General features: G+C 37.3%; 3 protein-coding genes across 4 annotated transcripts; 2 read left to right on the forward strand and 1 right to left on the reverse strand.

Annotated features, from left to right (window-relative positions):
• Positions 1–46: 46 nt before the first annotated feature.
• On the reverse strand, positions 47–4,565 carry atp6v1c1b (ATPase H+ transporting V1 subunit C1b). The gene is made up of 13 exons (XM_057355554.1): positions 4,431–4,565; positions 3,827–3,978; positions 3,658–3,725; positions 3,163–3,248; positions 2,950–3,044; positions 2,773–2,864; positions 2,593–2,691; positions 2,337–2,405; positions 1,912–2,004; positions 1,481–1,574; positions 1,217–1,314; positions 994–1,117; positions 47–220 (listed from the first exon to the last, which is right to left on the reverse strand). The coding sequence occupies exons 2-13, from the start codon at positions 3,956–3,958 to the stop codon at positions 125–127; spliced, it is 1,146 nt and encodes a 381-aa protein (XP_057211537.1). The 5' UTR covers positions 3,959–3,978; positions 4,431–4,565; the 3' UTR covers positions 47–124.
• Positions 4,566–5,596: 1,031 nt separating this feature from the next.
• Positions 5,597–11,141, forward strand: azin1b (antizyme inhibitor 1b). Of its 2 annotated transcripts, XM_057355224.1 has the most exons (12): positions 5,597–5,783; positions 6,683–6,826; positions 7,871–8,047; positions 8,150–8,323; positions 8,427–8,599; positions 8,701–8,829; positions 8,911–8,992; positions 9,095–9,169; positions 9,253–9,418; positions 9,500–9,615; positions 9,699–9,916; positions 10,034–11,140. In XM_057355224.1, the coding sequence occupies exons 3-12, from the start codon at positions 7,946–7,948 to the stop codon at positions 10,107–10,109; spliced, it is 1,311 nt and encodes a 436-aa protein (XP_057211207.1). In that variant the 5' UTR covers positions 5,597–5,783; positions 6,683–6,826; positions 7,871–7,945; the 3' UTR covers positions 10,110–11,140. The 2 variants fall into 2 exon arrangements, with proteins under 2 accessions (XP_057211207.1, XP_057211208.1); XM_057355225.1 differs by lacking the exons at positions 5,597–5,783; positions 6,683–6,826 and having other exon boundaries at positions 7,919–8,047; positions 10,034–11,141.
• Positions 11,142–11,304: 163 nt separating this feature from the next.
• rrm2b (ribonucleotide reductase M2 b) lies at positions 11,305–15,408 on the forward strand. The gene is made up of 9 exons (XM_057355226.1): positions 11,305–11,477; positions 12,028–12,177; positions 12,423–12,539; positions 12,660–12,793; positions 13,658–13,752; positions 13,852–13,985; positions 14,146–14,250; positions 14,335–14,448; positions 14,565–15,408. The coding sequence occupies exons 1-9, from the start codon at positions 11,433–11,435 to the stop codon at positions 14,715–14,717; spliced, it is 1,047 nt and encodes a 348-aa protein (XP_057211209.1). The 5' UTR covers positions 11,305–11,432; the 3' UTR covers positions 14,718–15,408.
• The last annotated feature ends 577 nt before the right edge of the window (positions 15,409–15,985 follow it).

Genomic DNA, 15,985 nt, shown 5'->3' on the forward strand with positions numbered 1-15,985 from the left:
GAGCCAGTGAGAGGAATGTACTGGCAGGTAAAAGGTAAAGACAGAATAATCAATAAGTCTTTAATAAGTTATAGGTGTCATGTCTGAGTCTCACAGGATGGAATGGTGCATTTGAATCTGAACTCTATTTTAAGTCAAGGACATTGCAGTCGATCTTGTAGTAAACATATGGATAATATTCTTGCTGGCTGAGGTTCAGACCTGGAATGTCCATAGATGCCTAGAACACAATAAACTGGGATCAGATGTAATACATAGAACAGAATGGAATGGAATAGAATTATTATAAGTTGCATGTGCCCTCCATCGGTGCAGAAAAGAATAGAATAGCATGTCCATCTGTCCTCCATCGGTGCATTATAGAATTTACAGTAAACTTTACAAATATTTGCAAAAAAAGTTAAAAACAATTTTTTAATACAAGTACAGAATATAAATGTTATTTTATGATGTATAGTATAAATATACCGACTATAGGCCCTAGTTAACGTATTTAGGCAGCTTTTTAAAATGACCTTTTTTAAAAAAACATTTAATCTTTAATTTGATCAACAAAAATAATAATTCAGATGAGACATGTTTTCTAAACAACTTTTGAGTCTGATGCTCTTTATTAATTGAATTCTCTTTTTAAATCCAACGGGATGCTAGCAGTACCACCAGCAGTACCCGTTATTTTACCCAGTTTTTAAAGGTTCAGTATCCATAATGAAGGTGCACCATAGAGCGCGATGAAAAATGTAGCCATAGTTATGTTATTCGATGAATGTCAAAGTAAATGAGAAGCGTTATAGGAAAAAACATTCTGCAGTCACAGACATTTCTACACAAAGGCTAGATTGCAAACTAAATTGCTCAGAGGACCCCCGAGCTGACAGTAAAACAGTGGGTCATTTGCTGGGGGGGGGTTATTGCAAATGTGTTCAATTTTGATGGGAAACCCCTCTGTAAAAACTGGTTCTGTGTAAATTGAGCAACAGGAGCCTGACTTACGTCAATAACATTAGCACTGCTGTCCAAATGTTTGTAAAGGTCTTGCAGGACATCTCTCAGCTTCTTTGCATTCTTCTTGTTGGGCTGCAGCAGCATGGCCTGGAAATTGACTGGCAGCCCATACCTGAGAAGTGCAAATACCAACATGAAATATCTGATGGTCACATCGTCAGAGAATCACTTACGGAACAGATATTTGTGTTGTTGTTAGCCACATTGTTACCTCAAGACGGACTCTGTAAAAACTCGGAGTGCCTTGATGTGTATCCATGCGATGAATGCCTCGCTGAAGTTTACTTTAAGCCAACGTACCAAAGGACCCTATGTGGACGTAAAGAAGGGACATTTTTCTAGTTACTTATTTTTTTTATTACTTAACATCAGGGCCTATCAAAGTGCCTGTGTTTTTGAGGTTCCTCATCAACATCATTGTGAAGAAATCATAATATTCAATAGTGTATTAAAATTAAAGCAGCTGCTCGCATACAAATTGCTTCTTCTTGTCTGTGGAGAGGCGAGTCATCTCCTCTTTGTCTGCTTTCATCTCCTCTTCATTGTACTGAAAGTCACGCACCATGAACCTGAAACGAAAACATCAGTAACGCTGGGTCTGATTCTCTTTCTGAACAGCATGAAAAGCACACGAACATTCAAACACTCTCATATGTACAATACAATTTTCTTTTTAATCTAGTAATCTTTTTACATTTTCTACTCACGCTGCATTACATTTTCTCGAAATAAGTAAAATATCCCTAAATCTTATGAAATTAAAGGAAAGGTTCACCCAAAAATAAAAAAACATCTTTCGAAAAAGTTTGAAACAGCCTAAGGTGAGTAAAGGATGACAGCATTTTTATTTTGGGGTGAACTATCTCTGACTGTGCTACTGCAGACTATGAGGCTTGAAAGACTCACTTGTTTTCTCTTGCTTTGTGTTTGAAGTCATCAATCGCCTTCCTAAAGAGTGTGACACTAAACAACCCATTTTCTTGGTCCTCAAACAGAAGCCTAATAGAAAAACAAATCACATCGCAGAGCAATATTTACCCTGAATCAAACAAATGTTAAAACAGAGTGTTTATGTAGCTGACAAGGATGATGATGTTGGATCTGTCTGAAATGTTCATTGGTCTTCATTGTTTTCTTGGGCACTTGATGATTTCAGATGGAACTAACTGAGCACATGGGTATATGCGGGTGCACATTGTAGTGCCAATGTCTTTAATATTGTGTCAGTAACAAAGGCAAGTTTTACATTGATACAGTCTGCTGATATTATTTGTCCACCTAAAAAGGGTGATATGTAATGCTTTTGAGACACTCGACAGAGTTTTACTTACTTTGTGGACCTTGGAACCACCATTTCAGAAAGCGTTTCATATGTCTTCTGCCAGTCTGCATAATTTGTCCTTTTATGTTCATGAAAGGGAAAAGAATAAGATTTTATTATAAGGACTTGATGAGTTGCTGGAGTTCTGTAAAGTTTTTGGTGAACTACGAACAGTACACACAAACAATGAGAGCCACTGTGTATAGCATGAACAATAAGCCTTAGATTTCTCAATATTCAAATAAAAAACAAATCCAGTAGCTTACTTTGGAACAACAACAAGTTGAGTTGTAAGGTATTCAGAGTCTAATACAAAATCATCCTTCTTGACTATATCAGCCAAACTCCTATTCAAAAGATTCCCCCTAGTGGACAAGACAAATTATTCTATCACATGAATTAAAAAAGCTCACACAGTAAGGGAATAAAACATTTCTACCACTTACACGTTTTTTCTCTCCAGGCTTTGTAGGGTGCCTTTAAGGCTATTATAAGCTGAAGCTCTGGCTTTAAGGTCATTGTCAATCTGAGTCACTTGCTATAAAACAGAGAACCAAAAAATGATGTTCAATGAAAAACCAGACTTCTGCAGACATATCACGAATGACGTCAATGCTCCTCACCTTAGAGATGATATCGGATATGTTCTTAAGGGACTGTTTGATTGGATACTTGGCCATATCCCATTGAAAACGTATAATGTATGTGACCAGATCAACTGTGTGTAAATAAAAATCAATTATAAATATTTATACACACAAGGATGTTCACATATAATTCACTGGATAAAGAGGAACGATATGAAAATGTGTCTATGAAGGTCCATGTTCACTTGCCTCCATTGGCCAAAAGATTTTCCTGAACTTTATCTCGGCTGTCCTCTAAAACATCAGCCATGTACTGGGCCACTTTCCTCACCACACTGTACAATTCAAAATATCAGCGGCACAAGGTACATACATTTCACTTTGTTTAGAGAACTATAATGTGACAGACAGCAGCACATCACATGGAAAGGGGAAACATGGGAACTATGACATTGACTGTATGTCAGTACAGAGTCAGTTGTTATGATGATAGAAAAATATATATGATCTACAAAGTGGAATTTAAAGCATCCCTGTTGAAAAAAATGGCTTGCATTACAGACAATACTATGAACCATCAGTTGTTTGGCATTAAAACCATTACTAAATTTCTTCCCATTTTAAATGATCTTTCCATTCAGCAAATTACATCCCATCAATAGAACCCATCACAATTTTCATTATAACATTTTTTCAGCAAGGATTTCTGATTTCTAGTAATAACAATGTTATGTAAACATAAACCTCTCTACGAAAGAGTCCAGTTTGGCAAGCTCATCTGACAACCCTACAAGGACATCAAGAGTTCCCACCTGTTGAGAAAAGTCACCTGATAGATAAGAATGATGCCAGACATGTATTTTAATAAACCATAATGTTGGACACTGAAATAAGGCAATGATGAGTCATTTACTTTAAGATCAGGAATGTTGAATTTGTGGTTAGTGGACATGTTGTTGGGATGAATTGTGGCCAGGTTCATTTTCTCCCATGTCTGCTGGCAGGTCTTCTCTCCAGGAGCAGAGATCAACCAAAACTCTGTCATGATTACTCAAACGATCAATCCTAAAAATATATGAGATTATGACTGATGCATTGTTGGATATTTAAGGATAGTAGCAGGTGAGACACTTCGTGCTGAAGTCAGATATATATACATATATGTACAAATACATATCAGATTTCTTTATGTGACAATAATCAAAAGTCCTTCAAATATGTCAAATACAATACAGTGGTTCATTTTTGGTTGATCATGTGACAAATTCATACTTCTCCATTTCGTTGCATACAAATGAAAAGCCATTCAGTGCTTTAACATCAAAAACACAGTCGTTCTTGAAACCCGTCGACCGTTTACAACTGATTACATAATTTATTAAGCCAAAAGCTTGACGTTACACCGCAATGTCATACGCAACCTGAATTAGAGCCACTGGGGGAACGGGGTATCGAGGTCTGAGAATATCGTATGACCTCATGACTATAAAATATAAAGCATATTTGGCAATACTTACGGATGATATAGATCACTTTCGTCGGCTTCAAAATAACGTTAAAATGTATGATGTTTTAAAACATTGCTGGAAAGAGAGGCGCGATGTTAAAACACATTCGGAGAGCATCACATTATAAGTCAGCTGACTGGAGGAGGGTGTGTTCAGGTCAGTTGACACTGCGTTCAGGATGCGCATAAAGAGATTGGAAGGCTTATTTGACTCGAATAATTTAGGACTTTTTTGAACATACCTTTAACGTGTCTCCGCATATGTATTTTTTTATCATATCTTAATCATTAACATCTTCAAAATAATATATTCTCAATATGTTATTTTTTCAATATACTGTATATGCACATATTTTTATTCTATAAGTCAATTGTGTCAGTTTCACTTTTGATAAATAAATAAATGTAATTATCTATAGAGAGAACTTTTCATTTACTTAAAAAAATACTAATTAATTTAGCCTTTTTGTCCTACTTGTTTTTGAGTGCATGAATACGCCTGAATGAAGCTTGTTTCATTTACTGTTGTACATCAAAGAATCTGTGGCCTGTTGATAAAGGAACATTGTAATGATTTTAGCCCAGTGTAAAAAAATCATAAAGAGAACACTTACAAATTGTTTAATAATCATTTGTATTCATTCTTCATTATATGTGTAAGCTTGATGTCAATGAAAGTCAATTCATGCCTAAACTTCATTCTACCGGTTGTTTATTCCATGGCTGCACTCTGTGCTGCATAAATTGACAAATAAACTAAGAAATTCGTAGACCGGTTTTGTAGTTTTATCATTTTATAATTTCACACTAATTATATAATTATTGTAGCTATTTTTGAGTTTGCTAAGAAAATGGGTGGGGTCAGGGAGGAATCTTTACCTTTTCCCTTAACAAGGAATAAGATAATGATTCTAAGACCATAAAGATCATGTTTCTTTTATGAATAAGCGTGTCCACCGCTCCGCCCACAATTTTACACACTGCTAAATTAGTTCAAGTGGTTTGGCCGAGCTCATGAATATTAATAATACGCGCTGACGTTCTAAGAAACTTGATCGAGGCGTCCAATCACGTAACCTAATTATTATTCATAAACCAAGCCTTCCTTCCTGGTAGTAGGGTTTGTACATACGCTCCTCCCAGTGTTCTCTCACAATTTAATCACCCGCCTCCCTCCTCCACCAACCATTTCTGCTCGCTCGAGACATACAGCAGCGCTCCGTGTTCGACCCACGTTCTCCTCGCCCAGGCATATGGCACATACAGCCTCTTATCTTTCTTCTATTTGTGTCCCCACTACTCTTTAAAAATTCCGCCGAAAAAGAGAAGACGATTTTCCAAATCATTCAGGCCGTTATCTCACGTAAGTACAACGTTTTTGTTGTTTCTGACTCTAGCCCGGAAAATTCAACGGCTGATTTGAGGAACTGTGACACAACATGGCGGTTGGTTGTACTCGCGCTAGTAATACGGGCAACGGCATTGCTCCGTGAAGGACAACAGGAAAACGACAATAAAATATATTGTAATAATATTAATAATAGTTGTATAATATAAAGCTATATTTGGTTGTATAGTAACGGGTGTAGTTAGTAAATGGCTGATTCAATGAACCAAACCCAGTCACATACGACATGTTGTATCAGGTTATTAAATGACAAGCCAAATGAGACAGGTTACACATTATTAACAAAAACTGCTGATTTGCGGACCTTATCAGTTCACGAAATATGTTACATTAGCAGTTTTGTGTGTGTTCTCTAGGAAACATTTGTATTGGTAAAGAATTTGACAAAACAAGTCTCTTACGCAAAGTTACCACAATAAACATCTAACGTCATCATCATTATTAGCAAAGTTGTGCCTAAAACAATTTTAAAGCGGTAACCTTAAGGATAGTCATACTATGGTTGTTGTAGTGTCTATATGTAAGAACCAATACTATGACCTCTGATAAAAAGTAAAACAGAAACACACAAGTTACTTCATTTATTGATCCCACGAGGAGTGTTTAAGATAAGACTGTGTTATTTAATGCTTAAAAATGAGAACACAGGGTAACTGATCACCGAGGTCTGCGTAACTTGTCAGGTACAAAGTACGACAGTAAACCTGTTCTCACTTGATAAGGATCTTATAGCCTATATTGATGCTGAAAACATCACAGGTGTATGAGGGAACTAGTTACTTCTGTGTGAAGACCTTTGAAATGTTCTGTTTATAGGATATTTAAAAAAATGTTTGTTGTTTTTTGCACCCCAGGGCTCCCCACTCTCTCTGCTAGTGTATAATCGCTACCCAGAAGGCCTAGGGAAGGCCCTCTACCGCGAGCAGTTTGACTTCAACGCTGAGCCGCCTTGGGATCCTAGTTGATAGCGGGAGAGGACCATCTCCCACGTTGTCCATGTAAGTATTGAGTATTGACCCCTTAATATTATTTATGGTTATAAATATAGCGATGCTGTCCTTCTAAAACCTCATATCTCCATTTTTCATTATTTATATTTTTGCCATAAATCATTATTATTAGTCTCTCTTTATGTTTGTCGCTGGGTTTCGCAAATATCTAACCAATAAAAAGTATTAGAAAGTGCTTGTCAACTTTGATGACATAGTGTTTAATCATTTAAAATGTGTTTTTATCTATTTCCTGAGAAACAGCGAATTTGGACATCCAAGGTTTCCGAAGGACAGCAACGATATCATAACGTGAAATCTTTGCATAACAGTTGGTCACTCAACTGGATTGTTTTTGGTTTTGCGTAACATTTCGGTTAGCTTTTATGTAACATCTCTGTCCCTCAGTCATACAGCACAAATCCATTGGTAATACCATCAAACGCTCCATTGTGCCTCAAAGCCAGAGGGATTTATCTCGGTTCAGTCTGAGAAATAGCCTGTGTGTTGTCGTTATCTCTAAACATACCAAGCTGGACTCATGCGATAGTTCTCTGGTTATGTGATTAGTTTTCTCTGCTAGTTTTACTTAACTGTGGCCTTTGTAGAAAAAATAGAACAATGACACAAAAAAAGATTGCTCATATAACCACACAAAGTGTTTTGTCATATGAGATGTGGACAGATAGATGTGGTCATATGGCATTACTGAAATCTTCGTCAAAATGTGACGTTATTTAATGACGTTTATTTAACTAAGTTTGGGAGGAGCATGATCATGTTATCCAACCAACCAGGGCGAAGAGGTCCGTATATAAAACCATCCCGGACCTCTGTCCAATGACAGTTTTGCAGCATCGCTCCATTACCCCATCGACTCACTCTCAGCTAGTGTCTTCCCAGTTAAGGAGGGAGTACTTTGGGTTCAGAGCCCTCCTCTCGGACAGCACGCCATACATGCTTTTGTTTTCATATTTGATTGTGTTAATGTGAACTCGTGAGAATGTTATTGCTTATCGATTATGTAATGCTTACTTTTGTTACCCCAAACAGTTTGTTGCATACCAAGAATACCCCAGCGGCTCAGTAAACTCTCTATGATTGTCGGATTTGCGGAATACGGTTGAGATGAAAGGATTTTTTGATGCACCTAACTACATAATTGAACTGCTAGAAGGAGGAACGACCCTCGAAGATGTCATCGACAACCACATCTATGAACAAAATCTGGTAAGTTTAAAACAAAGCTTACTTACATGGAATTTCAAGTAGCATCAGTAACGAATGTTGCATTAAACAAATGGAACATACTCAGTGGATTTTTTTTCTCAGGCTGAAAAGAATGCATTTGTTGTGGCCGACCTTGGGGCCCTAATGCGACAGCATGTCCTGTGGAAGACCACCGTGCCCCTCATTCGGCCCTTTTACCCGGTCAGTTGCAACAGCAGCCCTGTAGTCATTGAACTCCTGTCTGCACTCGGCGTTGGTTTCGTTTGTGCAAATAAGGTAAGATTATTAAACAGTTTAAACGCAGAATTCTTTAAACACCGAAAGGTGCCTTTGGATTTTTAGGTACACGATCTAATGGAAATGTTTTAATATCTTTTAGGCTGAAACCACATTGGTACTCAATCATGATGTTTCTCCAGAGAACATCATCCTGTCTGGTGTTTGTAAGCAGCTCTCACTTATTAAACATGCAGCCAAGAATGGCATTAACTATCTGGTGTGTGAAAACGAGGCAGAGCTTCGCAAAATTGCCCGTGCCCATCCTGACTCCAAGTAAGTGCTGAAAACTAAATAATGGAATTCATGACAAAATGCATTTTTTGTTTACTCTATGCCTTGGGAAAGAAGGTTAATCGTTCTCTTTACCTTGACAGGCTTTTGCTACAATTGGCTACTGAAGCACAGGTGGAAGAGGCGAGCGTGACCATCGGTTGCTCCCTGAAGGGTTGCAGGCATCTTATGGAAATGGCCAGGGAGTTAAATGTGGATGTAGTTGGAGTTATGTAAGTGAACAGATTATAGAGTTCACTCTTCTTGAGTTTTTGTATCAGGAGTTTTTACACTGTTCTGTGCTCTTTCTGCAGGTTTCAGGTACCAGCGTCATGCAGAGAGCCCCAGGTGTACACCCATGCACTGTCAGATGCTCGCTGTATCTTTGATATGGGGGTGAGGAGATGTTTATATACTCGTATTTAAAAACTCCTTTGAGAATGTAGATTTATGGCATATTCCACGAAAGTGCTGACTTTTCCCTGTGTCCTTCTACAGAAGGAGCTCGGCTTTAACATGACGATTCTGAATATCGGTGGCGGATTCAATGGTTCTGAGTTTCAGTTGAAACAGGTAATTTCTTATTTTTCCTCCTTCTGAATATTGCTCAATGTAGACATTATTCAAAGCAAGTATTTCTGCCTCTCATCCTTCAGATACATTCTACTGTCGCACCACTGCTTGAGGCCTATTTCCCCTCAGGGTCTGGAGTGAGTGTCATCGCTGAACCTGGAAATTTCTTTGTGTTTTCCTCCTTTACCCTGGCTGTCAATGTTATTGGCAAGAAATCAGTATACCGGGATCTCCACAGTGAAATTCACAGTAAGTCCCATCTCATTTGATTTTATTTATTAGGTATTAAAGTGACCTCTGCCTTAACTTACATTCTCAATGTGCTTTTAGATGAGCTGAGCTCAAGTGACGAACCAGAATTTGTGTATTATATGAATGATGGTGTTTATGGATCTTTTGTGGGGAAGTTGTTTGGAAATAACATCACCGCACCTTCTGTGAACAAGGTAACTACACCTGCATGAATTCTTGTGCTATGTGCTTGGTTGTTGAGATACTGAGATTTTAAAACTGTATGTTGTTTTTCCAGATGTCACTCACACTAGATGAACCAGTGTTCTCCAGCAGCTTGTGGGGTCCCTCATGTGACGCTCTAGACCAGGTGGTGGATCGTTGCCTTCTCCCTGAGCTCTCTGTAGGGGATTGGCTCATTTTCAGAAACATGGGGGCCAGCGGTCAGGAGGGCTCAGCACCCCTCTGTGACATGGATCAACCACCTGTGTATTACACCATCTCCACAGATGACTGGTAATTGTGGACACGTTGAATTTGACCTCTTGTACTTCTGCTTGCTGTTTTGCTCTACTGCTATTTGAGCAAGAGATACTTTTAAATATAGAATTAATAGTAAGTTCTTTCCCACAGGTTTGAGATGCAGGAGGCTGGGATCTCACTTGATGACACCAAGAAAAACTTCTCATTGGTCCAGTATGGCTTGTAACCCAGCCAAAATCCGTCCCCCTTACCACTTGGCATGTTAAAAGCTTGCAGTCAACATTCCAACAGTCATGGGTGGAAAACTTGTATAGGTTTGGTAGGGAGGAAAAGGCTTGATATTTTTGGGCAAACTAATTGATTGACATCGTTACCTCAGTTTATTACACTTACATAAAGGCTCACTTTCCTTAGCAAACAAAAACAGCGGTGGAAAACTCATATTAAATAACATGCAACAAAATGGACGACTGTGGAGATGGCACCCAAACCCTGGGTTTCTTAATCGAACACCGTTTACATAAATGTTCAACTAATTTAATTTTATGATGTATACATATGTAGATCTAGATGACCTACTGACAGTCTTGTAAATGAGTTGTCTGTCTGTATAACATGATGCATTTGTCTCAAAAGTCATTTCAATTAGAGTAGAGTTAGTATCTGCACAAATAGGCCATGGCCTTTTAGTATGCAGGTAAGTGGAAAAATTGGTTTAGCAATTCTGGACTTGTTCATCTTTTACAATTTCCATGGTTTTATAGAATTAGGGAGCGTGCCATTGCTCCTCATGCCAAATTATTGTTTCCTCATTACGTATTGCGTTATGTGACCGTGTTTTTAAGGTTGTTATATATCTCATAGTGCTCTATGGTGGAGTATACTGTGATATGAATTGTCCCCTCGAAAAGTTTTTTTTCTCTTATAATTAGACATCCTGGGATGGAGGAACCTCTTACCAAAAAGTAAACTACAAATGTTTTTCTCCACTAAAATGCTTTCAGGCAATAATTATCAATACGAAGTTGATATTAAAGTGTATATTGCAAATGTATGTATTATCCTGTGTGTCAAGCACAGTTAAATGTGATTTTGATTATAACATGGTTTTTATAAAATCACAACCCTCTGTAATGAAATAACCATTGGCACTAACAGACCATTGCCTGTCTTTGACTATACAATTACGCTTCTAAAAGTAATGAAAATTAATTGAATACATTTCCTTTGAGCAAATACTGTTGTTGAGTCTTTCTTGTGTGTCAAAAAGTAAGAGCTTTGATGCTAAACCGCAGACAAAGCTACAATACACAGATTAATATATAATTTACTCCATAACGAATTTTTCTTTAGATAAACCTTTCAAATGAACTTAATGAAAGCGTGTGTGATTATGTACTGTGTATGTTAGAGGAGTGAAAGGGTTAATACTGGAGGAGGAGCCATGAGTGTGTTTTCAGCCACAGCCATTTGACATCATGCAGCTTTAGTAATGACAGCGTCATAGAGGTGGCAGCTTCACCGCTGTGGATCAAACGCAATAACAAACATGAACTCCAGCATAAACACTTCCACGGACATTGTGGACTGTCAGGTAATAATAAACGTCTTTATTTATCAAGTGTTCTTCCTCGAATAAATGGCGAATCTGCCGGCCTGATTATGCTGTTGAGGTTTCATAACAAATGGCCTTACGTCTTGGGCAAACGGACCGTAATGTAAAAAGCGATATTTAAATAAACAATAAAATGTTCTAATAAAAGCTGCCTGTTTAGTATTAAGGAACGCGAATGGTACATTGACTCTACGTTAAAGATGAATGCATAGGGTTAAGGCCTGTTTGAAACAAATTATAAATATGATTATTGGAATAATTTACATTTTCTTTATTCACATATAATGTAATTTAAATGTAATCGTATAACTAATATTTTTATGAATATACTGTTTTATAAGTACATGCTATGTGTGGATTCATGTTTTCGTAAGCAGATTCGTCATCAGTTTGCCCAAGATGTGGCTGTGCAGTGTGCATCTGTTCTTCTATCTCACGATGAATGATAAATGTTGGAGTTTATTACTTCTAATGTTAAAACCAGCAGAAAAATGTAATTTCTCTACTAACGAGTATGTTTTTTTTACAGAACGGTTACAAGGATGTTGACCCAAAAAGCACTGAAGATGAACCACTTCTCAGAGAAAACCCAAAGCGATTTGTTGTCTTTCCGATTCAGTACCCAGACATCTGGAAAATGTACAAACAAGCCCAGGCCTCATTCTGGACGGTTGAGGAGGTGAAGAATCTTACATTTTTCTATACTTTTAATGTTAATAGACTACACACAAAAAAATTCCCTTTTTTATTATTGAAAATGATTATATTATTACAATTGTATTGTATAAATTGAATTGTAATAAATGTTGTACTTACTAAATAATTACAATTGCCAAGGCACTGATCTTAGAACATTGCAACAATGCTCGTAATCTAGTTTCAGCCTGTGTGATCATGTTTGTTTTTGTTTATTGACTTGTCTAGGTGGATTTATCAAAGGACTTGGCTCACTGGGACAACCTGAAGTCTGATGAGCAACACTTCATATCTCATGTATTGGCCTTCTTTGCAGCAAGTGATGGGATTGTCAATGAGAACCTGGCAAGTCTGTCTACCTCTGACCACAAACACCCTTTGTTTGTACTTCATGATAAAGAAAATCAATGTCAAGAGTTGCTTATGAAATAGGTTCGTTGAGCAAGTATGTTTATCTTCACTTAGGTGCAGAGGTTTAGTCAAGAGGTTCAACTCCCAGAAGCTCGCTCGTTCTATGGCTTTCAGATCCTTATTGAAAATGTGCACTCTGAAATGTACGGCATGCTCATCAACACATACATCAGGGATCTGAAAGAGAGGTGAGATGAAAATGGGCGATGGGATGTTCACTATATGTCAGTTGCAACATCTAACGTGCTTGTACACAGGTGACAGATGTGAGATTGGGTTAGCCACTTTTTGCAGTTTTGTAAAATGTGGTTTATGAGCACATACTGTATGTCTTTCGACAATGTATTATACACAAAACATAATATACTGTAAGTTTACATCCAGATATCTTTAAATAGAAACAGGTCTTATTCTATGTTTTATGTTAGTCGTAAAGGGATAGATAACCCAACAACGCTGACCCCCCATTGACTTCCATTGTATGGACACAAAACCACTGAGACATTTCTGAAAATATCTTCTTTTGTCTTCCACTGAAGAAAGAGTCAGGTTTTGAATCACATGATGGGGAATAAATGATGACAGAATTTTAATTTTGGGGTGAACTAGGGATGCTCTGATACCATTTCTTAAAGACCGAGTACGAGTACCAATATTTTTTTCTGGTACTCGCCGATACCAATACCGATGCCTGTACCTGTATTTCTTTGGTTAGGTGGCAATTTTCTAAGCACAACACACTGAAACTAATAACTCTGCCTCAAAACACATTGTGAAAAAAGACAATTTTATGTGCTTTATGTGTCACAAACTTTCAAAGCACAAATTTCAGTCAGGTATGTCATGTGAGGTATCGGTGCATCTATGTGAGTAGGAATACATGAGCTTGGTATCGGGCATCCCTAGGGTGAACTATCCCTTTAAAAATGTTATAAACAATGCACACTCAATGAACATGCAGTCCACTGTACCTTTCATGTAAATTCACCCACTTTACATTCAAACCTCATTTACTTCTGCAATACTTTAATCTTCTGCTTTTTGTATTACAGGGACTATTTGTTTAATGCAATTCAGACCATGCCTTTTGTAAGACGGAAAGCAGAGTGGGCCTTAGAGTGGATCTCTGACACAAACTCAACTTTTGGTGGGTTGAATAAAGAAATTTAAGGCCAGTCTGTTCAGTGTCTGTGTGTTTTCCAATATAGAATATTATACTGAATCAAATCGATTAATTTATTTCCAGGAGAGCGTTTAGTGGCGTTTGCAGCAGTGGAGGGCATCTTCTTCTCCGGGTCATTTGCTGCCATCTACTGGTTGAAGAAAAGAGGCCTGATGCCCGGACTCACCCACTCCAATGAGCTCATCAGTAGAGATGAGGTTAGAAAGTATAATGTTCCTGTGGCTCAACAGTGCTAGAAACACCATAGTCATGGGTTTAATTCCCAGTACAAAATATATTCAGTAAAGGTAGTGTACTTTAGACAAAGCAAAAATGAAGGCTGTCCTAATTACAAATTGTGTCACTTGTATTTTAAAGGGTCTGCACTGTAATTTCGCATGTCTGATGTACAGCTACTTGGTGAAAAAGCCTTCGGCTGACAGAATCAAGGATATCATCACAAAAGCTGTGAGCATTGAACAGGTGTGTATGCACCACTGTACACTAATGCCACACAATGCTTTATGTTGTGAGTGTAACTGCAACTGTGTTTGTTTTTATATAAAGGAATTCCTGACAGAAGCCCTGCCAGTCAATCTGATTGGAATGAACTGTTCTCTTATGAAGCAGTACATTGAGTTTGTCGCTGACCGATTGCTAACAGATTTGGGATTGCCTAAAGTGAGTAATATATCAAAACTAGTTGTCCTGCTAACTGATATTAGTCTCATATTAATATATGCAAAGGGCTCGCTTTACGTTAACAAAACAATGCTTTGTGATTTCTTTTTCAACAGGTGTACCAATCAGAAAACCCCTTTGATTTCATGGAGTCGATTTCACTGGAAGGAAAAACTAACTTTTTTGAGAAGCGAGTGGCTGAATACCAGCGGCTCGGAGTGATGTCAAACGTTATGGACTGTGAATTTACTCTTGATGCAGATTTCTAATGATGAGCTAGAATATATTTATTTATTGGACTGTATTTCATTATGTTCTACAGTGAAATGTCACTAAGATGAGATGATTTTAGTTCTTTTCTTTTAATTCTAAGCAAAGAAAGTGAACTATACAAAATATAAATGTTTAATTTTGTCTTGGTTTGGTTTCTTTATTTACATAATACATATGAACTCCATGGAATGATTTGACTACATTGACGGTACAAAGACCGAGATCAGAGTAAGGGCTTTCCTAAGAGGAAATGAAAAACAAGTATTTGGGGTGTAAATCTTTCGGGATTTTAATGATGTTTTGAATAAACACACCAAGTTATCCTTGAGGACACATGCCACTGAGAAAACAATTCCAGGAATAAAACATTAGAGCCCTATAGACATCTCACCAACAACATCTGTGACCTCTATACTCTCAAAGGAAGAGCAAAGAAATATACTAATAATGACAAATCATGTACATGTTACACCTGATGGCGTAACATTAGGGAAACACTTCTTCCGAACCAAGTGAGTTTAGTGGATTTATTGAATTAAAACTGTTAATTTAGTATTTTTTAGTAGATTATTGGTATTGTCTTACAACCTTTTGCTTACCGAGACACCACGTTTGAGCATCTTAAGTGGTTACAGCAGTGTCTGAGAAGCTTTTTCGACTAAAAATAAAATGTAGATAGTTAACATATTTTATTTGTATTTATTTTATAGAGGATGTTTGCGATTGGTCCAATGCTGCTCCCAATCTTTTTTGATTACGTACATATCATTTTTAGTTTCTTTAGTATAAAAATGCACTTAATATAATAATATAATATTGTAGTAATTATAATAATATTTCATTTTCTAAATCTATAAATGAAAAATACAGCATGAATATCAATATTGCTTAAAGGGACAGTTCTGTCATCTTTCTGTCAAAGGGAAAAATTCTGTCTTCGTTTACTCGCCCTCAAGTTGCTCCAAAACTAGGGCTGTCGCGATAAACCGACGATAAATATCACGTGATTTATGCACAGTTTTTGAGTGAAGTAGCCTACGGGAAAATGCTGCTGCATCCGAAAGCCAGAGGGCGCTCTCGTGCGGAAACTCCAAATACGCACTGCAGAAAAAGACCATAACACCTTCTAAAATCTAGGAAATGTCTATGGACATCTTTTTATCACTGTTACTCAAGCCTCATCAGGTATTTTTATGATAATAAAGTATATTTATAATGATCATGTTTGACGCGTGTTGCTTTTTCAAATGCACATTATAAGCGA

This window comes from Triplophysa rosa, linkage group LG16, assembly GCF_024868665.1.
Source record: "Triplophysa rosa linkage group LG16, Trosa_1v2, whole genome shotgun sequence".
Lineage (NCBI taxonomy): Eukaryota > Metazoa > Chordata > Actinopteri > Cypriniformes > Nemacheilidae > Triplophysa > Triplophysa rosa.

What these genes read in the sequence shown, in the direction of transcription:
- atp6v1c1b (XM_057355554.1), bottom strand. Translation starts at nt 3,958, where the DNA reads ATGACAGAGTTTTGGTTGATCTCTGCTCCTGGAGAGAAGACCTGCCAG. An exon ending in CTGGACTCTTTCGTAGAGAG is followed by an intron (nt 3,249 to 3,657) that starts GTTTATGTTTAC and finishes TGAATTGTACAG; the next exon opens with TGTGGTGAGGAAAGTGGCCC. An exon ending in GTGGTTCCAAGGTCCACAAA is followed by an intron (nt 2,005 to 2,336) that starts GTAAGTAAAACT and finishes TTTTTCTATTAG; the next exon opens with GCTTCTGTTTGAGGACCAAG.
- rrm2b (XM_057355226.1), top strand. Translation starts at nt 11,433, where the DNA reads ATGAACTCCAGCATAAACACTTCCACGGACATTGTGGACTGTCAG. An exon ending in GGATTGTCAATGAGAACCTG is followed by an intron (nt 12,540 to 12,659) that starts GCAAGTCTGTCT and finishes ATCTTCACTTAG; the next exon opens with GTGCAGAGGTTTAGTCAAGA. An exon ending in AAGCTGTGAGCATTGAACAG is followed by an intron (nt 14,251 to 14,334) that starts GTGTGTATGCAC and finishes TTTTATATAAAG; the next exon opens with GAATTCCTGACAGAAGCCCT.
- azin1b (XM_057355224.1), top strand. Translation starts at nt 7,946, where the DNA reads ATGAAAGGATTTTTTGATGCACCTAACTACATAATTGAACTGCTAGAA. An exon ending in GTTTCGTTTGTGCAAATAAG is followed by an intron (nt 8,324 to 8,426) that starts GTAAGATTATTA and finishes AATATCTTTTAG; the next exon opens with GCTGAAACCACATTGGTACT. An exon ending in CGTGCCCATCCTGACTCCAA is followed by an intron (nt 8,600 to 8,700) that starts GTAAGTGCTGAA and finishes TTACCTTGACAG; the next exon opens with GCTTTTGCTACAATTGGCTA.